Raw genomic sequence first — 25,124 nt, forward strand, 5'->3', positions numbered from 1 at the left:
TCTACAGAAAGGAAATCTCACCATTTTTGCATTTATTTTAATCAGCCATTTATCAAAGCCTTAGTAGTATCTTCCAACTCCCCAAATGTACTTATCCCCTGAAAACACAAAGGTTTAAAGAAAAAATGATGCCAATTCCTTTAGAATACTGTCCTTGTCAATTTCATATCTTCAGTATTCTTCATGGTATGTAGAAATTACTCAATAGTTACCTGTTAAACTAGATTTGCATAACAGTTAGTTTATAAAATACTTTCACTTCCATAATCTCATTTGGTCTTTGGAATTGTCCTCTGAGCACAGAAGGGTGAGGGCTTCAGTTCAGTCACTCAGTTGTGTCTGACTCTTTGCGATCCCGTGAACTGCAGCACAGCAGGCCTCCCCATCCATCACCAACTCCCGAAGTTTACCCAAACTCATGTCCATTGAGTCGGTGATACCGTCCAGCCATCTCATCCTCTGTCGTCCCCTTCTCCTCCTGCCCTCAATCTTTCCCAGCATCAGGGTGTTTTCAAATAGATCAGCTCTTCACATCAGGTGGCCAAAGTACTGGAATTACAGCTTCAACATCAGTCCTTCCAATGAACACTCAGGACCGATCTCCTTTAGGATGGACTGGTTGAATCTCCTTGCAGTCCAAGGGACTCTCAAGAGTCTTCTCCAACACCACAGTTCAAAAGCATCAATTCTTCGGTGCTCAGCTTTCATTATAGTCCAACTCTCACATCCATACATGACTACTGGAAAAACCATAGCCTTGACTAGAGGGACCTTTGTTGGCAAAGTAATGTCTCTGCTTTTTAATATGCTGTCTAGGTTGGTCATAACTTTCCTTCTAAGAAATAAGCGTCTTTTAATTTCATGGCTGCAAGCACCATCTGCAGTGATTTTGGAGCCCAGAAAAATACAGTCAGCCACTGTTTCCATTGTTTCCCTATCTATTTGCCATGAAGTGATGGGACCAGATGCCATGATCTTAGTTTTCTGAATGTTGAGTTTTAAGGCAACTTTTTCACTCTCCTCTTTCACTTTCGTCAAGAGGCTCTTTAGTTCTTCTTCACTTTCTGCTATAAGGGTGGTGTTATCTGCATATCTGAGGTTATTGATATTTCTCCCGGCAATCTTGATTCCAGCTTGTGCTTCTTCCAGCCCAGTGTTTCTCATGATGTACTCTGCATATAAGTTAAATAAGCAGGGTGACAATATACAGCCTTGAGGTACTCCTTTTCCTATTTGGAACCAGTCTGTTGTTCCATGTCCAGTTCTAACTGTTGCTTCCTGACCTGCATATAGGTTTCTCAAGAGACAGGTCAGGTGGTCTGGTATTCCCATCTCTTTAAGAATTTTCCACAGTTTATTGTGATCCACACAGTCAAAGGCTTTGGCATAGTCAATAAGGCAGAAATAGATGTTTTTCTGGAACTCCCTTGCTTATTTGATGATCCAGCAGATGTTGGCAATTTGATCTCTGGTTTCTACGCCTTTTCTAAATCCAGCTTGAACATCTAGAAGTTCATGGTTCACGTATTGCTGAAGCCTGGCTTGGAGAATTTTGAGTATTACTTTACTAGTGTGTGAGATGAGTGCAATTGTGCGGTAGCTTGAGCATTCTTTGACATTGCCTTCCTTTGGGCTTGCAATGAAAACTGACCTCTTCCAGTCCTGTGGCCACTGCTGAGTTTTCCAAATTTGCTGGCATATTAAGTCCAGCACTTTCACAGCATCATCTTTTAGGACTTGAAACAGCTCAACTGGAATTCCATCACCTCCACTAGCTTTGTTCATAGTGATGCTTCCTAAGGCCCACTTGACTTCACATTCCAGGATGTCTGGCTCTAGATGAGTGATCACATCATCATGGTTATCTGGGTCATGAAGATCTTTTTTGTATAGTTCTTCTGTGTATTCTTGCCACCTCTTCTTAATATCTTCTGCTTCTGTTAGGTCCATACCATTTATGTCCTTTATTGAGCCCATCTTTGCATGAAATGTTCCCCTGGTATCTCTAATTTTCATGTGGGCTTATATCCCCATTTTTCAGATGAGAGATATAGAGGCTCAAGTTGTACAATTCACTAAACAATCTGGCATACCTGGACTTAGAGACCTGCCTTTGCACCTGGCTAGGGAAGTGGTCCTAAATAGAAAAGGGGATAAAGAAAACCTTAATTACATGGAGGAAGTTCAGTTCAGGAGTTAGGTTCTAAATGTGCTTGAAGTCACAAATTAAATGATGGTCTCATCTGAATCCATACTGTGCATGTGTTTGCTAAACAGATTTGGCTCAAGAGGACTCATGCTGAACACAATGACAGAATAGTTCAATACTGAAAAATCTGGGTCACTCAGATTGTTGCCTTACAATGGAGTCTAAATTACACAGGATGTCCTGCATAGGGTTCTGGCATTCAGTAAATACTATCATCATCAACATTATCATTATTATTAAATTATATTACTCTTGAAAGTGAAAGTGAAAGTGAAAGTCACTCAGTCCTGTCCAACTCTTTGTGACCCCATGAAAGATAGCCTACCAGGCTCCTCTGTCCAGGGAATTCTCCAGGCAAGAATACTGGAGCGTGTTGCCATTCCCTTCTCCAGGGGATCTTCCCAACCCAGGCATTGAAGCCAGGTCTCCTGCATTGCAGGCAGATTCTTTATTGCCTGAGCCACCAGGGAATACTGGCTTTTCAGGCCTTTTCATGGATTTTTAGGTTTCCTTCATACTTCTTTGAAGTCCTTATGGTGAAACAGGTCTCATAGATGACTAGCATACAGCAGGTGTCTAACAAATGACTGCTTGCAGAATAACAGTGCTTTCACCATTGGACATGAAATGTCCGTGAGAGGTAGGCTGTCCTGTATGTTCTGATTGACAGATAAATAGATAGGTCCATCCCTAAATCTCAGTTTATTTTCTTACATCTTTCTTTTTCCCAAAATTTGCCTTTGGTTCTGCCCAAATGCATTAATCAGTCAGTGGAGAATTCATCACCGTTGGGAATATTCTGATTAATCTGGGCTTGGCAGTTGTTTAGTCACTAAGTCGTGTCAGACTGTTTTGCAACCTCAAACACAGTGTCCCACCAGGTTCCTCTGTCCATGGGATTTTCCATGCCAGAATACTGGAGTGCATTGCCATTTCCTTCTACAGGGGATCTTCCCAACCCAGGGATCGAATGTGTGCCTCCTGCATTGCAGGCGGATTGTTTACCACTGAGCCACCCAGGAAGCCCAGGCCTGGCAGTACCTGCCCCCAGTCAGTGTGCTTCTAGCATCATCTCTGAGTGCCAAATGAGAAAAGGAGAGGGGTCAACAAGTAAACTTTGAAAAACTAAGAAAACACCAAACTAGGCTGTTGATAATCTACATTTTATTTTGTTCTAGTTTCATTTTATCTGAACAGTAAAATAATATTAATGTGAACAGAGCATAAAGAGGAAGGGTGGAGAGAAAGGAGGAGGAAGTTAAGGAAGAAGGGAGGGAGGACAAAGGCGAGAGAGGAATATGTGAAGGCAAAATGAGGGAAAGAGGAGGAGAGGATAAAGAAAGAGGCCATTTACTGCAAAGTAAGGGAAAGGGGGAAAGAGGAAAATCTTACTAATTTTGCTACTGAAAAAATGGAACTCTTTCTGCAGAAGAGAAAAAGAGATGGCTTTTGAAAACCAAAAGCACTAAGAGTAATAAATTCCAAAACGATAGACTGCACCTAGTTCATTAAGGGTGTTTTCAAAATCACTTAAAATAAAAAATGGATGCACATGAACATGGCCTTAAGATATTCAAGGGAAGTTACTTGTTATCGAGACAGTTGCAAAATCTTTTTAAAAAATATGTCCATACTTAATAGCAGAAAAACTAGGAAAGCAGTCTCCCATATGCCTTTAAAAAAAAATCTATAATAGCAATCCACTTGACTTCAAATGCCTCCATTCACTGAAAATCCAATAAAATTAAAAGTTAAATTAAATTTAGCTGATTGTCCTGACCAGAGCATAGAATTAGAAATCCAATCAGCATATATCTTTCTCTAACTATGTGTACCTTTAAAATGTAACTTTCTCATTTGTGACGTGAAAATAGAGGAAAATTACATATGGTGGGGACCAAATAAATGAATATCTGCATCGGAGAAATCTTGATTTCAACGTGTTTGCTCAAAATTTGTGCACCATGCACACGCACACACACACACACTTCCTGCCCCTCTTCACAAAATATACAAATGTCCACATGCCACACCCTCCTTCAACTCCAAATGACAGCCATCACTTTGTGTATATTGGATGTGATTGTGTAGGGAATCAGATGAAGGTTGCATTTATTTTATATTCATTTCTTTTCTTGTTTTAATGAGAAAAAGCATCCACTTTTTTTTTTATTGGTTAGTTTTTTTTTTATATAAATTTATTTATTTTAGTTGGGGGCCAATTACTTTACAATATTGTAATAGTTTTTGCCATACATTGACATGAATCAGCCATGGGTTCACATCCACTTTTAATTTAGACCCGTTCCTCCAGCCTTGACCCAGTTTTGGTTGCAGTTATACACCTTAGCTTTATGACTGGTTCTAATATCCTCTTGAGCAATTCTTAGTTTGCTTCTGGTCTTTTCCTATATCTATTTAAGTACCTTATCATTATTACAACTATGTTTCTTAAACTTTGCAATAAACAGAGGCTAGTATTTTTATAAGCTTCATCTTTGAGGAATAAGTGAGAAATACTTGAGAGCAAAAAAAATGTCCTTACAGCAAAAGCATTGTTTCCCCTTCATGAAATATTAATTTCAGATCAGGTTGAAATGCAGCAGAAATATTTATGATAAAAATGTCTCCGTTTTGTAGCATGGGTGAACTCCCAGTGGAGAACAAGAGTTCTCCTGGATAATAAGGAAATGTGATTTGTTACTTTACATGTTTTCAATTGTTTAAACTGCTTACGATACCATAAGGGTATTAATTATTTTGGGATTAAGATTCTCCCCCAAATTCCATCTATTTATAAAGCAATTCTTTCCTTCCTAACACATCCACTGAGAACTGAGACCCCAGGTGGGTTACGAGCTCAGAAGTAGCCTTTCTGGTTTTAATGCCCAAATTTAATGTACATTCTTTTGGAGATCTTAAGCATGCTCCCAGCCTGTAGAATCTTGTTTCTTTAATTTCAGTTTTCTGAAATATTGATGTGTTTTAACCATCAAATCCACTACCTTTATAAAATGCTTTTCAGCTTACAAAGTGAGGTAATTTGGGGGATAATCTCCAAAATGGTGGGATTATTGGCCCAAATGGATGACTAGGCTAGGAACCCCTTTACTCTCAGAACCCCAGTCAAGCCATGCACTTCTCTTGACATGGCCCTCTTTACACCTTGAGGGAGGTAAAAGAGACTTATAGGGAGGGCAGGGTAGGATGGAACAGCTATTTCTCAAACTGAAGTTCATTTTGGACTCCCAGGGCACCCCAGAAGCCTACAGGTCTGTAAACCCCAGGGAACTGTATTACTAAAATGAAAGCATAGATGCACATGGCAAAATAAATTAATGACGAGCATATTCCAGCCCTTTCTCTTAGGCTTTGGAGCCTGGTATACATCCAGGCAATTCTAGCACTCGGCATGGCATTTGTGATTAGCTCTGTATTGGCTTCTGCCTATTAATGCAGTTGGTATTTTCCCTTGTTGGACAAATAAACAGGCATCGTGGAAAAAAAAAAAAAAAGGTACCCTCTTCCTGTAGATTCCCAGAGGGCCCAGGGTCCCTTCCTGCTCAGACCCTTCCCAACCATGGGACCTAGGAGGCCAGGTACAGTCTCCTGGTACAGGCAGGATGCAGGCAGCATCCCTGTGGCAGAATCAACTCTGGACATGTTAGCAACATTTGTAATAAGTGCCCTGCTGTGACTGACAGATGGCATTGCTGCATCACTTCCCTTTCAGCAAGAGCCATGCTTTGGCTTTATTTCTGTGGCTAACCAGGAAGAGAAACTGAAACCAATGCCTCGGTTCCTATAGAAAATGAATGCACAAAACACAATGAAATTTCCCCACTTCTGGAGTGCTGCAGCCTCTCAAGGTGCCTGAATGAAGGCAAATATCTAATGATGCTATTTTATCTCAGATCCCGTCTAGATCCTGGAGATTCCTGGAGAAAGATCTGCAGGCCTGGGGGGTAGCAGTGGGGGGTGGGGGGAAAGGTTCCTCAGCCTGGAGACCCTTCCCCACTCCCATTATCATGTCCCAAGTAGGGGTCAGGGTTATTTCTAAGGAAAATTATAGGGGCCTCGGGAAGAAATTCCTGACCCACAGGGAACTGGTGGATCCCCTCTGGGTATGCCTCCCCCTAGCTCCTTATGTTCCTCTATTATTTCTAGATATACGTCTTTAATCTCACTCCCTTACAGTTATTTATAGCTCTATGGAGAACAGTATGGCAGTTTCCTAAAAAGTAAAAATAAAATGACCATGTAACCCAGAAGCAATTTCACTACTGAGCGTATACCCTGACAAAACCATAATTCAAAATGACACATCCATGCCAATGTTCATTACAGCACTAGTCACAATAGCCAGGACATGGTAACAACCTAGAAGTCCATCAACATATGAATGAAACAAGAAGATATGGCATCTATATACAGTGGAATATCATTCATCCATTAAAAAGGAGCAGAACTGGGTCATTTGTGGAGACGTGGATGGACCTAGAGACTGTCATATAGAGTGAAGCCTGAAAGAGAAAGACAAATAATGCATATTAACGCATGTATGTGGAACCTAGAAACATAGTACAGATGAGCCTATTTGCCAGGAAGGAATAGAGACACAGACATAGAAAACAGACGTGTGGACATGGGTGGGAGGAAGGAGGGATGAGTTGAGAGATTGGGGTTGACCTACGTGCACTACAATGTGAAAACCAGGTACCTAGTGGGAACCTGCTATTATAACCCAGGAAGCTCAGCTCAGTGCTCTGTGGTGACCTAGAGGGGTGGATGGAAGGGAGGACGTGTATGTTTACATATAGCTGATTCACTTCATTGTACAGCAGAAACTGGCACAATATGGTAAAGCAACTATGCCTCAACAAAAACAATAATAAAAACTAAAAAGCAGTACTATGGAGAAAGCAGACAAGTGCTATGAGGGCAGAGCCTTGCTCTGTGCTGTCTAATCCTTAGTATCTGGACCATGTCCAGCACTCAGCAGACCTCAATACATGTTGGCTGAATACATGGATAAATTCTGAGGAGGGTATGGCAACCCACTCCAGTATTCTTGCCTGGAGAATCCCATGGACAGGGGAGCCTGGCGGGCTACAGTCCATGGGGTCGCAAAGAGTCAGACATGACTGAAGTGACTGAGCATGCATGCAGGACTGCTAGGAGAATCAAGTGTGGTTATTGTACTTTATGTAAGAGTGAGAAGTGTTAGTGAGCGGTGGGTGCTGAGCAGATGGAAATGAGTGGACTGAGGTTCTTACATCCAATTCCTCTGCCTCACTGCCTGGTAACCTGACTGGGGCATTTAAAAAATACCAGTATCTGGACTCCAGCCCAGTAGAGCTGACTCAGACTTTTGGAGGCATCAATATATTGCATTGGCCAAAAAGTTCGTTCAGGTTTCCATAACACATTATGGAAAAATCCAAATGAACTTTTTGGCCAACCCAAGAAAGAATCCATGCCTCCCTCATCTGGTGGTCATGATTTGCAGGTGAGCACTTCTCATTTCTGGAGACTAAAACCCAAAAGTGACATAGGGCATTTAATTATAAAAGTTCAAGTTAATGTGAATCACCATTTCTCCATTTCTTAGCTACCTTCTGTTCTCATGTCTTCCTGACGAGAGTCTTACTGACAGCTATTATGTTACTGCCATTTTACAGACAGGCAAACTGAGGCTCAGAGCAGGTAGACAAGGTGTCCCAACACCTAACTAAAACATTTTAAGGCCAGTGGTTTGTAAAACCATCTTGTAGAGCAGGCTACCTACCACCTGTGAATGTCTGGTTTGGTTTTGTATAAAATAAGGATGATAATACACATCATATGGGGTTACTGTGACAGCAGCTGGGGACACACCATAGACGCTTAATGTTCATTCCATTTTTTTAAAAAGTGTATATGTCGCGAAGGGACGGGCATGGTCTTTAATAGGTCACATTTGTAAAACTGATGGACATGAAACTCTGTCTGACTCACCACATCACATTCTCACCACATCCTTTACAAAATTGACTCAGATCAGGTAAGACCTCAGCGTTCTCAGACATTCTGAGTAGAGCAAAGCGCTGTGCGCATCACAGAGTGCCATATTCTGTCTTGTGGACAGGACCACTTGGCTGACTCATCCTCTGATATGGGTCAGTAAGACCTCAGTTTTGCTTTTTGAATGCCAGAGAGGTTGGTTAGGCTCCCTTCATAACATTTTAAAATTCTTTTTGTACAATAGATTGCTCACATCTCTTAAAAGCTGCTAGTAAAATCTCTCTTTTAAACTTTTATTAAGATTTTAAAATGCAAACCTAATAAGCACTGATGTTACAGATTGCATAATTTTCAAAGGTTTAGGTACAAAGCAAAAGCTAAGAATTCCTTCCCCAGCCACTCCTCTGTCCACCGCTGATGCCCTAAGTGTTAGCACTTTGTCAGACGTCCTTCTGCAATTTTGCTCTGCAAGGAGCTCTATTAAAGAAGACAAGAAAATGTGAGAAACATAATAACATACTTCTAACTTTTTTAAACCATTCTTTGTCACCAAGTATGGAGGGATTGCAGTTTTTAAATTGATTTTTTAAAGGAATCTTTGAACTGGAAGAGACCTATTGGGCCCAACCTTTTCATTATTCAGATGAAAAAAAAATGAGGTCCAGAACACTCCAATGCTTTGTTCAAGCCTACACTGTGGATGGTTGGAAAAGAGCTTTCCTGACCACCTCCCCAGGCTTCTGATCCTAAGGTATAAGCTTTTGAGGAAAATACCGTGTACCTGTGATTCCTTCACGCTGTACAAAAGCTTGAGCCAAAAGCTAGGCACAGGGGTAGGTCACCCTCCACAAAGATAGCCTTATTTTGACTCATTTCAGGATAACTTAGAACTCCTGGTTAATTCACTCAAAGGAATGAAGTCACTATATTATAAGCAAGACATTCAAAATCATAAATGCTCCCAAAGTGGGAAAGGGGTTACAAATTTGACCTGCATTACTGTACTCAAGTCACTGAATTCCTCTAAATATTAATATCCAAAAATCAATGTCCATAACCATGCACTGTGCTCAGTCACTCAGTCGTGTCCGACTCTTTGTGACTCCATGGACTGTATCCCGCCAGGCTCCTCTGTCCATGGGGATTCTCCAGGCAAGAATACTGGAGTGGGTTGCCATGCTCTCCTCCAGGGCATCTTAGCAACCCAGGGATTGAACCCAGGTCTCCCACATTTCACGTAGATTATTTACCATTTGAGCCACCAGGGAAACCCAAGAATACTGGAGTGGGTAGCTTATTCCTTCACCAGGGATCTTCCCAACCCAGGAATCAAACCAGGGTCTCCTGAATTGCAGGCATATTCTTTACCAGCTGAGCTACCAGGGAAGCCTGTCCATAACCATACATATCCAAATATAATATGATCAACGTTAAAATAACTTGCAAGCTTTACTTTGTTATGCAAGATAATGCATATCCACATTTCCATAATGTTTATAGTTTTTAGGATACTTTCAGAGGCATCAACTTATTTCACACTTAATATAGGAAAAGGATGACATGGACATTCCCATTTATAAATAAATGAGGAGAGGCAAAGTGCTCCTATAAGGTCACACGCTAGTTAATGACAGCACTGGAACTCAGTTTTCATTCAGTCCAGGACTCTTCCAGTAACTGATGTCCATTGTTTGTGTTATATTGATGAAGTCCTCTTCCTCACTGGACAAGACAACTTACAAAGAGGCCATAAACTAGACACTCCACACTCATCCAGAAAGAATGGCCAGAGTACCTAATGGCCAGCCCCCCTTTCCCTGTGCCCTTTGTTGACCTAGAAGCACAAGGTGTGGGTTGCTGTGGGGTAGAACATAGGTTGTCTGGGGAATTGAAGTTTGGTCCTAGTTCTTTAGTAACTTTCTTGAAGTCAGTGGTTCAATATCATACAACTCAAGTCCAAATCCCATCCTTTGTTGTGTATGGTCCTTGACAATCAAAACCCAATAGACCTTCCCAGGTTCTTTTCCACATGCTACCAACATCCAAGCTGCTGGCCTCTGTGATCCCATCAAGCTGTGGGAGTCTCACCCTAAAGTCTCTGCGTCACACCGTATATTCTTTTTTTTTTTTTTCAAATAAATTTATTTATTTTAGTTGGGGGCTAATTACTTTACAATATTGTAATAGTTTTTGCCATACATTGACATGAATCAGCCATGGGTTTACATGTGTTCCCCTTCCTGGACCCCCCTCCCACCTCCCTCCCCATCCCATCCCTCTGGGCCATCCCATTGCCCCAGCCCTGAGCATTTGTCTCATGCATCGAACCTGGAATGGTGTTCTGTTTCACATATGATAATATACATGTTTCAATGCTATTCTCCCAGAACGTCCCACCCTCACCTTCCCCCTCAGAGTCCATAAGATTTTTCTATGCATCTGTGTCTCTTATTCTGTCTCGCATATAGGGTTATCGTTACCATCTTTCAAATTCCATATATATGCATTAGTATACTGTATTGCACACTGTATATTCTAACATCTTCACACCTTTGCATACGCCACTCCATTTACCCAGAACAACTTTCCTAAGTCAAGAAGATGCTGACTTAATCTGAAAGATCCAGGTCAAGTATGATCTCCTTTATGAAGATCCCCTGGGCTGTCCAAGACAGAGTCAGGATTAATTCTGTTTTATCTGCATCTGTTTTTATAAAGCACTTTGCTAACAATCATCATAGGGGGAGTGTAGACTCTACCTTATACTGAGTTTTAGGCATGCCTGGAGGAAAGGCACAAGATTTGAATAAAGTTTCAGTAAATGGGTATTGGATGGATGGATGGATGGAGAGATGGGCATATGAGGGGAAGAATGATCTAGGAGTACCTAAAGTTCAGTGGGCAATGTGGTTGAATTGCTAGCAAATGGAATGCTTGAGTCCTGTAGATCTGGGCTCTTATTGCAGATGGATGATCTTGGGTGCGTAATTTAACCTCCATGGCTCTCATGCTCTTTTTCAGAGTGAAATCCACTCTCTACTCTGCTGCACTAGCTGGGAGCCCAGGAGGCTGATGGACAGAACTCATACCAATGGCTCCTCACACTTGGCTTCCTGTTAAGTTTGGTCAGTGGAGGAGATTCAGGGCAGGAGACTCATGAGATGTAGATTTTTATTCCACCCACCACAGCTCACTCCCTGTAAGTCCCTCACCTGAAAGTCACAGTTCTTTTCCCATCATCCCTGCTTCTGGATCCCCGTGACCACTGGCTCCCTTGACCCCTCTAGGCACACACACAGCCACAGCCCCTCAGGTCCTTCACGGTCCTTTAGGATCCCCTACACCCTGCCCACACCTTTTAAACCGTCTTTATTAAACTGTTCTCAAATTACCCAATTTGAGGGTGCCATCTGTTTCTTGCTGGAACCCCAACTGATCCCATGGGTAATATCCTTTATACTTCCCAGCATCTCTGTGCTGCTAAATGGGGATCATGGATGTAAAGTCCTTATCGAATACTCTCAGGGTCTCTGCTGCTGATTTATATGGTAAGTGGGACTAATGATCTCTCCAACGCAAGCGAATACAAGCCACAAATAAACTGTGATGTCCTACCTGAAGCGGTATATAAATGTAACTCCCAATAAATATTTCATGGCGAAGTCACACTTTGAAAGGAAAAGCATTCTTTCTGCACGCACATGGGCTCCCCAGAGCAGAACTCCGGCTAATGCGCCCTGGGCGCCCAGAGGAAGCACGCACTGACTCGTCAGGGGAAACCAGGCTTGCTGGGGATAGGTTTGCCCAGCTCCCCGGCGGGCAGATTGGATGAATGCTGACAGAAACAGGACAGCATGTCAGGGAAGACGTCCCCTCCCCCAACCCCTCCTGAAATAAACCAATTATCGACCTGGATTGATTCTTTCTCTGTCGTTTCCTCTAAGCTGCCACCTGCATCCCGTTTTAACAGGAAGCGACAGGAGCCTGTTCACCAGAATTAAAACACGATGGGGAAGGCCCAGTAATGAGCTTGCTTTTGTTTCCACAGGCTGAGTTGAAGATCCCTCTCATTTGCCGGGTGCCAAGAAAGATGAACAGACCGTAAGTACCGCAAGGTCACCATGAGCGCGCGTCTCGCGTCTCCTCCGTGGGGACGGGTGTGGGGTGCTGGAGGAGCACTACCGGAAGGATGCAGTGTGCCCACGTGGAAAGGCCGGGCTTGAGGATGTGTGGGTGTTCAGTGATTTTTGCAGGAGGTTCCTTGTTCTCCCCCAGCGTAGTCAGGGATGTGGGGTTAGGCAGAGACTAGATACCCAGCACCGGAATGCCAGGAGGGCACCCAGAAATACCACCCATCCACCTCCCACCGGGGTGTGAAATGAGAATTAACAGAACAGCAGTATGCACACTTATCCCCACAGCAGAGAGCCTGGAATCCAACTTTCTGTCTGTGGAACACCCAGAGTGGGTGATGAGACGGGTTTTAGGATACTGTCTAAATGCGTATCTGAATCAGCAAAAATTCATCCCATTTCGGATGTCTGTGAGTATAGTAAAAAAAAAAATAGCAGGCCTCCAAAGTGTAAGAAATATTTGTGATGAAAAACAAAAGGCCTTTAAATTGAGAAAATTGGGCGCCCTGATTTTAAAATCAACCTACTTTTTTATCTATGGGCTTTACTTTGCCATTTGGAGAGGCAGCACTGTTTTTCTCCTCTGTGTGAAATGAGCAGTTGTTGTATGAGAAAGAACATGGGTTTCAAAGTCAGGCAGACCTAGTATAAACCCCTCGCTTTGCCCTGCCGTTATATAGCTGTACAATATTCAGGACGTTTTACCTGTTAATAACTCCCTGGATATTAACCCTTCCTCTGGGAAGAAGGATCTGACCTGGAGAGGAAGACTGCCCAGGGGTAGCCCATGGTAACAAGGTGATGCCTGGGTATCACAGGTGGGCAATGGGCACGTGGTTGACATCAGGGTGACACAGAAGCACAGCCCAACAGGAGACTTACACCCCTCTTGGGGGGCAAAGTGGGGTTACTTTGACAGTCTCAGCAATATTTGCCATGGGTTTCCATCTGGCTTGGAGGTCGTGAATCCCTCCCCTTCAGTCCTTTGCTTCTGCTTCTCTCTGCAATTCTGCCCTGTGCCAATAACCTCCTTCCTAAATAGGAGAGGTGTCTCCCTTTCATGACTTGAGATGGCTTTGTTTTTAGCCAGATCTTGGTCCCTCGGCAGTTGCTCTCATCAACCTTCCCAAAGGATAGTTTTTTTGAGTTCAGCAGTAGTCATATTGGATGTGAAGCTGCCCATACACAGACCAGAAAACAAATCAAATCATCATAATTTCATAATCATGAGTTTTCTCCTCTGAGGATGTTGAATCTGAATCTGTACTTTCACAAGATCCCCAGTTGATTTATATAGCCTCGTTAAAGTCTGAGCAGCATCTGACTGTAGAGCGATGGTTCACAGAACTGTCTCCATCACAGTACCCTGCAGAAGTATCTCCAATATTTGTCAACTCAGGGAAGGCAATTACGTATCAGATGTTACATGAGTGTAAAATGGAAATTCTCTTCTCTCCCCCTCCACACACACACACACAAATATACACATTATACATGCACACAAGATTTTGTTCTGCTATGCCTTGGAAGGAGCACGCCTTCCTCTGTGAAAATCATTAACCCAGTTAGTTCAAGGCAGTAGATTTTAAATCTGATTGACTATTAGAATCATGAAGGAAGCTCCAAACAAAATTTCAGCAACTTTCCCCAGACCAAAGAAATCAGAATACCTGAACAGTGGGCCGTTCTATTAATGCACAGCTGAGTCTAACCTGCAGCTAAGCTTGCAAAATTCTGGTCTAAGATATCTTACAATTCCATAATCTAGAATTCAGATTTTCTAACATGAAATTCTAAATGGCCTTTGTAACTACATCTATTTACTCTGAGCCACTGGGCATTTTTACAGAGAAAGAATGAATAAATATAAATGAAAGGATGATATAGAAATAGATTATATATTTATGCACATGCACACACATACGGGTACACACACAGTGCAAATATATGCACACGCTTTCCCCTTCAAATATATCAGTTGGGTCAAAAGCATTTACTGTAGTTGCTTTTTATTGCTTATTTCACTTAACATAATCTCTTCAAGCATCATCCATCTAATGTCAATTTCTTGCCCTTTTTTTAATTCCTTCAGTGAGTTTATTTATTTTTTTGGCTCACTTGTTTTTGAGAAGTATAGAACAAAATACAATTATTGGAGGACAACTGCCCTACAATATTGTGGTGGCCTCGGCCAAGCATCAACATGAATCAGCCACAGGTATACATACGTCCCCTCCCTCCTGAACCCTTCTCCCATCTTCCCCATAACACCCCCCAGGGTTGTCACAGAGCACTGGGCTGAGCTCCTTGTAGAAGGTAGAATGGCCGTTGTTAGTGACCGGGGGAGGGCAAATAAGCAGCTATTTAATGGATATAGAGTTTCCTTTGGCAAAATGAAATGAAAATGTTGTGAAGTTTGGTTGCACAATAGCATGAATATACTTACCACGACTGGGCAGTATACTTAAAATGGTTGAGACGGTAGATTTAAGCTTTATATTGCTTTTCTGCTATTTAAACTGAGGTTCCTTTGGGATGGACATGTACACTCTGCTCTATGTAAAATGAGCAATCTACTGTATGGCACAGGGAACTCCACTCAGTGTTGTGTGGCAGTTTGGATGGGTAGTTTGTGGGAGAGTGGTTACATGTTATAAAATAAAAAGGTTTTTTTTTTTTTTTTTTTTAAAAAAAAAGCATTTACTGAATAGTATACCCTATGCCAGGCACTGAGCTAGGCCCCTCCCTTATGAAGATGAATAAGGTCTAGCCCCTGCCCTCAAGAGCATTAGCCATACATTAAGCAAAGCATTTTAGTATTAGGTTAAAAGTGATGGGAAAGCTCCACAAATGCTAGAGTCCAGCTGTCCTGATTCAAAATTGCTTCTGAAATTAGCAAGCTATTCTACATTTACTGTCTCTGCAACCAGACTCCTTAGTAATCAATCAAGCTACATAAAGCCTCGTTCCTTGGAGCAAAGTGGTGGAGTTAGAGTAGACTGATCACAGCGGCCCACTGCTCGTGACACCCTTGGGGCTGGATACAGGAGTCCCCGATTTGGTTTCCAGTATCTCTCCATCATTCTGGACAGAACAGATAAGAACTGTGGTGCTGTGGTTCTGGGTGTTCTGGAAGAGATCACTAGAGTGATCGCTGCTAGGCCTTTCCAGTAAGAAAATGCCCTCCCTGGCCCGGCTCCTTTGGGAACTCAGACATTCAGATCAGGGACTGATGAGAGAATAAGCACCCCCAGTGTGTCCCCTTTGAAATGTGCTGAGAGAGTGTAACAGTAAGCTCACTTTGTTCATCCTTAAAATGATTCCTAGATCCCGTGAATATTTCAGAAATTATACAAATGTACCAAGAAGGATCAAAAATCACCAATTATCCTAGGACCCAGAAATAACCGTGTTTTGTTACCAATCCTTCTCATAATTCTATGTCTTGTGTAATATTTGGAAATTTCAGGAAGTTTACTTTTAAAACATCTACTGTTTTCAGTTATTCATTCAATAATACTGTTTTATGTTATAATCATTGTCCCATGTTAGTAAGTCCTCTTCAAAAGCAGTGTTTTAAGGCTTGTGTTGAAATAAGATCCACAATCCCGTAGCCATAATTCCAAAGTCAAGAGGCTTCCAAATACTGAAAATTTTTGGCAACTAAAGTGAGAACAAAATCTGACCCTCGATGAGGTGAAGTTATAGATGTTCTTCATTTATCCCACTTAGTGTGAAAACCCACTCACTTAGTGTTTAATAACCACCTGTTGCTCCAGAGCTTACTGGAAATATTACATAGTCTTCAATACATGTGCAATATTACTTTTCTAAATTCCAAAATATCTTGAATCACTAGCCCTAAAGAATTTAGAAAGCAAATAGTGGATTTGTATTTTATCTGGTGGTTTGTTTTATCTTGACCTTGGCTTTGGACATATCACTGGTTACCTATAAAGTTTTATGACGCAGTTTTATTGCTGAGATCTAACTTAATGCTTTATACTCTGGGAGTAATAGACTGTTTCACTATGGCCCCCAGCATGCGATGTTGGGTGTCTTATCACAGGTAATACAATTATTCTGTGATAGTCTAGTATTACATAAGAACACGGGCTCAATCAAATCATCTAACAAAACTTACTATATTTTTTTTTCTTGCTTTGGGGAACTTGTCTCTCATGTCTATTTTGGAATGAGCTTTGATGGCTACAAAAAGTTTGTTTCTAAAAGAGAGAATCTTAATGGTATGGAATTCAAGCTTCCACATATGGTTGTAACCCCATTAGTAATAGCTTTAAGAGATAGAATTAAGACTCTCCTTTTTTCTTCAGCATGCACACATAATCTTTATTAGAACCTGTGAAAAGTGAAAGTGTTAAGTCACTCAGTTGTGTCCAACTCTTTGTGACCCCATGGACTATGGCATACCAGGCTTCTCTGTCCATGGGATTCTCCAGGCAAGAATACTGGAGTGGGTAGCCTTTCTCTTCTCCAGGGAATCTTCCTGGCCCGGAGATCAAACTCAGGTCTCCTGCATTGCAGGCAGATTTTTTACCACCTGAGCTACCAGGGAAGCCTCCATTAGGAACTGTATACTGTGTTTAAAACCAACCACCAAGCCTATTTCAGCTTTTAGTTAATTCAAGATCACTTTACTTCCAAAATTTTTCTACCTATTTCTGTTCTGTTCCATTGTTGTTGTTCAGTCACTAAATCATGTCCAACTCTTTGCAACCCCATGGACTGCAGCATGCCAGGCTTCCCTGTCCTTCACTGTCTCCCAAAGTTTGCGCAAACTCATGTCCATTGAGTCAGTGATGCCTTACAACCATCCTCTGTTGTCCTCTTCTCCTCCTGCCTTCAATCTTTCCCAGCATCAGGGCCTTTTTCAATGAGTGAGCTCTATGCATCAGGTGGCCAAAGTATTAGAGCTTCAGTTTCAGCATCAGTCCTTCCAATGAGTATTCAGGGTTACTGTTCTGGAAATACATTTTTAGATGAGTGGACTCTATACACAAATAGAATAAGAATGACTGTTAGATTATTCCCACTTGAAAGATTCTTCATTTCTTTCAAGTGCTCAGTGGTTTTTAGTATATCCATAGAACTGTACAACCATCATCCTCAATCAATTGTAATGTTTTAATATTCTTTATATATTATAGATACAATTCCTTTATCAGATGCCTGAACATTTTCATCAACTCCAAAAGAAACCCAATTAGGGGCTCTTCTTGAATAGTCTTAGGATAGAAGTCTCACTACCTTCTGATACAGTGAGTTTAAAAATTGTAAGAAAGGGCATCTTTGTACTGACATCAGCAAAGCCAGCTTCAAGTCAATGCCAATCATTATGCAAAATAATGATACTTTCCCACAGTAATTTACTCACTGGAATTCAGCATCTAGTTATGAAAATATGTGCTTAGTAGTTCAATCGTATCCAACTCTTTGTGACCAAATGAACTGCAGCCCACCAAGGACCTCTGCAGGTCCTCTGCCCATTGGATTCTCCAGGCAAGAAAACTGGAGTGAGTTGCCATGCCCTCCTGCAGGGAATCTTCCCAACCCAGGGATCGAACCCAGGTCTCCCGCATCACAGGCAGATTCTTTACCAACTGAGCCGCCAGGGAAGCCCAGTTATGAAAATGAAAGAGTAGAAAGAAAAATTTCTACAGGACAGTACGGCCTACAGGCCAGGCACCCTGCTAGTCAATTTGCAGGAGGATCTCTGCCATGCTGACTGGCTGTTCAGCACTAAAACATGCTTCCCATATCACCACATAAGACCTGCCACCTTGGATAACAGCCCAGTTCAGAGTCAGTTAAAGCCACATCTCTCTGACTCCTAAGTCTATGATCTTTGTGCCAAATTGAACTGCTACACAATGATTAGGAGAATAATTCTGTGTATATCTCACCAAGGACACATTCCCAAACTGAATGACCGTTTTCCTTGCATGGGCATATTTTCTCTTTGAAAACTTGCTTGATGAAACTCTACATCACTGGGTGGAAATGTTTATCATTTTCTCTCAAAAGGGTCCAGTTCAATGTCTGGTACACAGGAAGTCCCAATAAATATTTCTCTATATGTATTGGATGTGGCATATCAGTTTTATGATAAAATGATAAAATCTTGTGTAAACCCCAGGTCATTATTTCCCTTCCTTATATATGTGAACACCACTGCCTTTGACCTCAGGGAGCAACTGAGTTTTGATTTGCAGGAATTAATAAGTGTAAATTCCACTGAACCTTGGGGAAATGAGAAGCAGCAATTTGGGCATCCTGAGATCAGAGCCTTGCATCCAGCAGGGGAATCAGTGTGGCTGGCTTCCCAGTTACTCAGTAGTAATTACGAACCAACTCTCGGGGCAACCAGGCTCGCCCACTGGTGCTATCAAAGTTATGGAGCTAGGATTCAGCTTCGTGGTAGGCTGGCAATTAAAAACTACAAGCTGTGAGAGAACATAGCTGAGATACAGGGCAAGAGTTTGACCGAGGTTGCAGACATGGCCAAAGACACTATGGCAAGAGTAGCAGGTGTGGTTAGTCCTGAGACGTATGAAGATGGGTGGTGATGGTGCAACAGGGCATGTGAAGATAGACTTTCTTCTCTCTTAATGGCAGAACTGCCAGCTGGGGATGGAACTAGCTGACTGAACTCACCTACCACCACTTGGGAAGCTTCCAGCTGAACAAACTTCGTCTCCTGCTAACTAGCCACAAGGCTGGACTTTTCTTAGTATGGATGGCCTTTAAAAACATCACAAAAAGTAAAGAAGGTGGTGACTTATTTTCATCTTTGAGTTTATTGTTATCATTCAAGTAATATATATTCACTGCTAAATACAAAATATATTTACATAAAGAAAAATACCACTAATCAAGCCTCTGAAAAGGAGTCAACATCATTGGATTTTTGCTTTATGGCTTTTTCATACAACTATGCATCCTATTTTTTTCAAACTTGAATGTATTATAAATATTTTCAAATGTTACTAAAGTCATTTTCATAGCCATAGAACCTTCCATCATTTAAGCAGCTCATATTTTATATTCTCCCACTGCTAGAAAATAACACAACCCACAGACAAATTTGAAAAACTCTATTCATCTAACCACGTCCAAATGTTAAAATGCTCCGTTTTGTTACCTGCAATGAGCAAATCCAGCATACCCAGGGAAGCTTACGAGTCTGGCCAGTGTTTGGAGAACCTGACCCCCAATGATAGCTTATAATGATCCCATCGTATTTTATTATATAAAGGTGCAGAGAAATCAGAAATAAGAATGAGCATTTGTGGTTGGATATTCCATAAAGATCAAATTACCAGCTGCTTGAATATTCTCCTTTACCCACACCTGACACCTAAAAGGGGTTTTGAGACAGTTAAAGCATCAATGTATGTAATAGGTGTAGCCCCATGTCTGGCACACGGGGAGCATGCAATAGATATTGTAGCAGATGGTACTTTCTAAACATGCCAGCAGTAGCATCACCCACCACACGTGCTCTAGTGTACCGTGACCTGGACACTCCCTATCCAGAAGTCAATCAATTTCTCCACCTCCCTTAGCTTGTGAGGGCCTGTGGCAGTGTTGACCAATGGCAAATGGCAGAAGGGACACTGCTCAGTCTGCACAGAGGCTTTAACAGCCAGGCAACTCTGCTTTCTCCCTTTGAAGACCACTTCCACCCGTCACATGCTATGACCACCAGGCTGTGAGGAGTTCCGATCTGTGGAGAAGCCCTGGGGAGAGCGATCCCATGGAGAGGCGAGGGGCTGAGGGTCACTGGGCATGAGGTTTAAGATCAGGAAGCCTTCTTGGGCATTCAGCTCGGTCCAGCTTTGAGATAACCCTCTGAACGCAACAGCATGATAGAACCTGAGAGGAACCCATCCAGCTAAAAACCAAGAGAGAAAAAATAAATCGTTTCTAAGGCGCTGCTTTGGAGGAGGGTCCTAGGTAGCAAGAGGTGACTAGGACAGATATTGTCCTTTTTTTATATATATTTTTATTTATGTTTGGCTACTCGGGTTCTTCTTTGCTGTGCACAGACTTTCTCTAGTTGTGGCAAGCAGCGATACTCTTCATTGTGGTGTTAGGCCTCTAGAGCATGGGCTCAGTAGTTGTGGCACACGGGCTTCGTTGCCCTGGGGCATATGGGATCTTCCTGGACCAGGGATCGAACCCATATGTCTTGAGTTAGCAAACAGATTCTTAACCACTGGACCACCAGGAAAGTCCTTTGTCTGATATTTTTATCATCATTTTTATCACAAGCAAGACTCTTTGCTGATAGATATTCAGGATTCAACTCAGATATCTGTAGGACGTGAAAAGCATCCATTCCAGAGAATGACGATAAACAAACAACTCCTTGTGGGCGAGCAGAGGGTTAGTAAGGGGTTCTTTGTTCCATGTGTGTGCAAATTGCTAAGGGCGCACAGAAGATGTATGGGTTATTCTGTGAGAGAGCAAATCGTGGCAAAGGGTATGGTGGTATCAGAAAAGACATCCTCAGAGGAGGTGATAGTTGAGCTGAGCTAGGGAAATGATGGAAAGTTACCGAGTAGCAAATGGAGGAAGAGAAGGGATAGACTTTCTTAAGAAACCACTGCAGCTGGAAAAGCTCGATCAGGATTTAATATAAAGGATAATGTTACATTGACTGATAATTTGAATTTTGTTGCTTCAAAATTGAGTCTAAGTAATTGGAGAGAGAATTTCTTGACAACTTATGATGGCTGGTGGAATTCTGTTTCCCATATCTCTTTAACGATGAGAAAAAGAAGGCCCTTCAATCCATAACCAGAAGGAGGATAAAGGTCTGAATCTCGGTTGCAATACTTAAAATCTCATGTTGGAGGGATGGATGTTTGCTGCCCTGCCATGTTCTTTGTAAACAGGCTGCAATTAGAGCATTTGTCCTACCGTTTGGTGCCATTGTTGTTTGTTTAAACAAAAATGCTTTGAATAATGAAAATTCTACAGCCAGGTCAGTTTCTGTGGACTTTTCTAAGGATTCTATCAGCAAAGATACAAGAAACTTCTTGAGGAAGAAACGTGAAGACTTTTCCTGCCATTTCAGCAAGGTTTCATTCTCTCCCTTTATTATCTGCAAGTGCTTTAAATATTGAATAGGAACAAAAGAATAGCCATAAAATGTGCATGAGGTATAAAGAACAATAAAACAGTCAGATATGTGTACTCATTCTCAGTTTGTTCTTTTTTTAATTACTATTATTTTTGCAGTTTTTATTCACTTTTCTGTGATCACAAGTCCTTACCTCCACCCCCTCACACACTGGGGAGTAACTGCCCTGAATTTTGTGTTAATCATTCACTCACTTTCATTTTTAAGTTTATAATATATGGCTATATCATTAACGATAGCTTGGTTTTGCTTGTTTTTGAACTTCAGATCAAAAAATCATACCACAGGGTCTATTGCGCACCCAGACTGCCTGGTTTTTAATAACTGTTTCCTTTGGTTTCATTATGAGATCTTGAAAGTTAAAGCGATTGTCCCTCAGTTGTGTCCGACTCTTTTGAGATCTTGAGTGTTAGTAAACATTACTGTGTCTGTTTTCTCAAGTGCAAAATGAAAATAATAGAAGTGCTTTCTTTGTAGTGGTCTTGTGACCAGTAAATGAGCTGACTGATATAATAAGACATTTACACATAAATGGAGCATAATCTGGGTTCTGCATGTAATAGTCATCATCATTCTACAATCTGTCTTATGACTATCCCAGCTTACATTTCAAAGATAATCCTTTGCTATTGTGGATAATCATAATTCCTTCAATTTCATGCCTATGTAAGATTTTTTTACGTGCATATAATACTATTTATTGCTGTCCGATCAATAGACATTTGGATTGTTTTCCAGATTTTGCTTTTGTCAATGCTGCTAAGAACACTCTTGCTTGTGTCTTGGGATATATATACTCAAGAGTATCTGTATATAAGGGCTTCCCTAATGGCTCAGCAGGTAAAGAATCTGCCTGCGATGCAGGAGACACAGGAGACACGGGTTCACTCCCTGGGTCTGCAAGATCCCTGGGAGAAGGAAATGGCAACGCGCTTCAGTATTCTTGCCTGGGAAATCCTCCATGGACAGAGGAGCCTGACAGGCTATGGTTCATGGGGTGGGAAAGACCTGGACATGACTGAGCAAATAAGCACACACACATCCGTGTATAAAGGTACATTCTCAGGATGGAAATTTCTGGATCACAACGTTTGCACAGCTCTAAGTTCCAACAGATCACGCCACGGTTCCCAGAGTCAGCAGGCCAGTTTGCACTCCCACAAGTGCGTGGCAGTGGCCTACTGGCTATGCCATCTCATTAATCATCCATGCTGGCAGTTCTCGTGTTCACCAAACTGGTGGCTGGTTTTAATTTGCCTTTTGTTGACCACGGATACGGTTAAGCATCATTTCAGATACTTATTAGCCATTATGCTTTTCTCGTTTGCCCGCAGTAGTAGTTGAAATCGTTTGTTCACTCCTCTGTCAGGTTTTTTGTCTTTTTCATATTGAGTTATGTGAGTTATTTCTTTATTCTGTACACTTTTCCCAGTTTGGGACTTAAATTTCATTCTTTTTTGATGTTTTCTTTTGCATAATTTTGAGGCAGTCGAGCATCACCAACTTTTCTTTTTTATTCAATTTTTAGGATTGTTTGAAAAAACTTTCCTTATCCTGAGATCAGTAAAGTAGTTCCCTAGATTGAATTCCAAAATCATAAAATTTGCTTTTAATCATCCTGCAATTGATTACTTTGAGTGTAATATGAAATCCTAAAGGACATCAACCCTGAATATACACTGAAAGGACTGAAGCTGAAGCTGAAACTCCAATACTTTGGTCACCTGATACAAAGAGCTGACTCACTGGGAAAGACCCTGATCCTGGGAAAGGCTGAAGGCAAAAGGAGAAGGGGGCGGTAGAGGCTGAGATGGGTAGGTAGCATTATCAACTCAATGGACATGAATCTGAGCAAACTCCAGGAGATAGCGAAGGACAGGGGAGCTTGGTGCACTAGAGTCTGTGAGGTTGCAAAGAGTCAGACATGACTTAGTGATTGAACAACGAAGTGAAGTAGGGGAGAACTGTTGTGTTTCATACAGATAATTTACTCAGCAACATATCATAAAAAAGCCTACATACCCCTTCCACACTGATTTGCAACATTGTAACCAAATTTTCTTACACAGGTGAATCATTTTCTGGCCATTCTCCACTGCGCCATGTTTACCCCATGTCAATTACACAAATTCTAATTACTATAACTTTGTAGTAATTCATGGTACCTAGAAATTTGCAAACCCCAGTTTGCACTTTATCAATGAATTGGCTCTTGAATATTTATTCTTTCAGTTCAGTTCAGTCCAGTCGCTCAGTCCTGTCCGACTCTTCGCGACCCTGTGGACCACAGCATGCCAGGCCTCCCTGTCCATCGCCAACTCCTGGAGTTTACTCAAACTCATCTCCGTCGAGTCATTGATGCCATCCAACCATCTCATCCTTTGTCGTCCCCTTCTCCTCCTGCCCTCAATCTTTCCCAGCATCAGGGTCTTTTCCAATGAGTCAGCTCTTCACATCAAATGGCCAAAGTATTGGAGTTTCAGCTTCAACATCAGTCCTTCCAATGAACACCCAGGACTGATCTCCTTTAGGATGGACTGGTTGGATCTCCTTGCAGTCCAAGGGACTCTCAAGAGTCTTCTCCAACACCACAATTCAAAAGCATCAATTCTTCGGCACTCAGCTTTCTTTACAGTCCAACTCTCACATCCATACATGACTACATCCATACATGAAAAACCATAGCTTTGACTAGATGGACCTTTGTTGGCAAAGTAATGTCTCTACTTTTTAATATGCTGTCTAGGTTGGTCATAGCTTTTCTTCCGTGGAGCAAGCATCTTTTAATTTCACGGCTGCAGTCACCATCTGCAGTGATTTTGGAGCCCCCAAAAAATAAAGTCTGTCACTGTTTCCATTGTTTACCATCTATTTGCCAAGAAGTGATGGGACCAGATGCCACGATCTTAGTTTTCTGAATGTTGAGTTTTAAGCCAACTTTTCACTCTCCACTTTCATTTTCATTAAGAGTCTCTTTAGTTCTTCTTCGCTTTCTGCCATAAGGGTGGTGTCATATGCATATCTGAGGTTATTGATATTTCTCCCAGCAATCTTGATTCCAGTTTGTGCTTCATTCAGCCCAGCATTTCGCATGATGCACTCTGTATATAAGTTAAATAAGCAGGGTGATTTTATACAGCCTTGACATACTCCTTTCCCAATTTGGAACCAGGCTGTTGTTCCATGTTCAGTTCTAACTGTTGCTTCTTGACCTGCATACAGATTTCTCAGGAGGCAGGTAAGGTGGTCTGGTATCCCCATCTCTTGAAGAATTTTCCATAGTTTGTTGTGATCCACACAGTCAAAGGCTTTGGCATAGTTAATAAAGCTGAAGTAAATGTTTTGTGATTTGCTTGATCTAATAAAATAAAATTGACTTTAAATAAAGAATTTATCCAATTTATAATTTGCATAATTTCTCAATTTGTTACTGTACTTTATATTGTCTTTCCATTTACCTGTCCTTTTTTCTTTCTTTTATTTTTTTCTCTTTGGTCTTCAGTTTTTCTTTTTTCTGGTTTTATATGCATATGTGCATGCATGTGTGTATATATATTTTTTCTCACTCCATTATACTTCTACTAGTTTATTAAGTATGACTTATAATTCT

General features: G+C 41.5%; 1 protein-coding gene and 1 long non-coding RNA gene across 5 annotated transcripts in view; one reads left to right on the forward strand and one right to left on the reverse strand.

The window, feature by feature from the left end:
- The window catches only part of CLNK (cytokine dependent hematopoietic cell linker), a 200,062-nt gene that overhangs the window by 5,245 nt on the left and 169,693 nt on the right, over positions 1–25,124 (forward strand). For all 4 annotated transcript variants that reach the window (XM_081487638.1, XM_081487833.1, XM_081487920.1 and 1 more), the window contains exon 2: positions 12,261–12,313. In XM_081487638.1, coding sequence (XP_081343764.1) covers positions 12,261–12,313 — 53 coding nt within the window. The remainder of the gene's footprint in view (positions 1–12,260; positions 12,314–25,124) is intronic.
- LOC145505558 (uncharacterized) overlaps positions 16,668–25,124 on the reverse strand; it is a 45,370-nt gene continuing 36,913 nt past the window's right edge. Inside the window, exons 5-6 of the long non-coding RNA XR_014053127.1 lie at positions 19,021–19,107; positions 16,668–17,356 (exon numbers count right to left, since the gene is read on the reverse strand). This is a non-coding gene — a long non-coding RNA (uncharacterized LOC145505558). The remainder of the gene's footprint in view (positions 17,357–19,020; positions 19,108–25,124) is intronic.

Source organism: Giraffa tippelskirchi, chromosome 1 (genome assembly GCF_054371585.1).
Source record: "Giraffa tippelskirchi isolate mGirTip1 chromosome 1, T2T-mGirTip1v1.2.pri, whole genome shotgun sequence".
NCBI classification, from domain to species: Eukaryota; Metazoa; Chordata; class Mammalia; order Artiodactyla; family Giraffidae; genus Giraffa; species Giraffa tippelskirchi.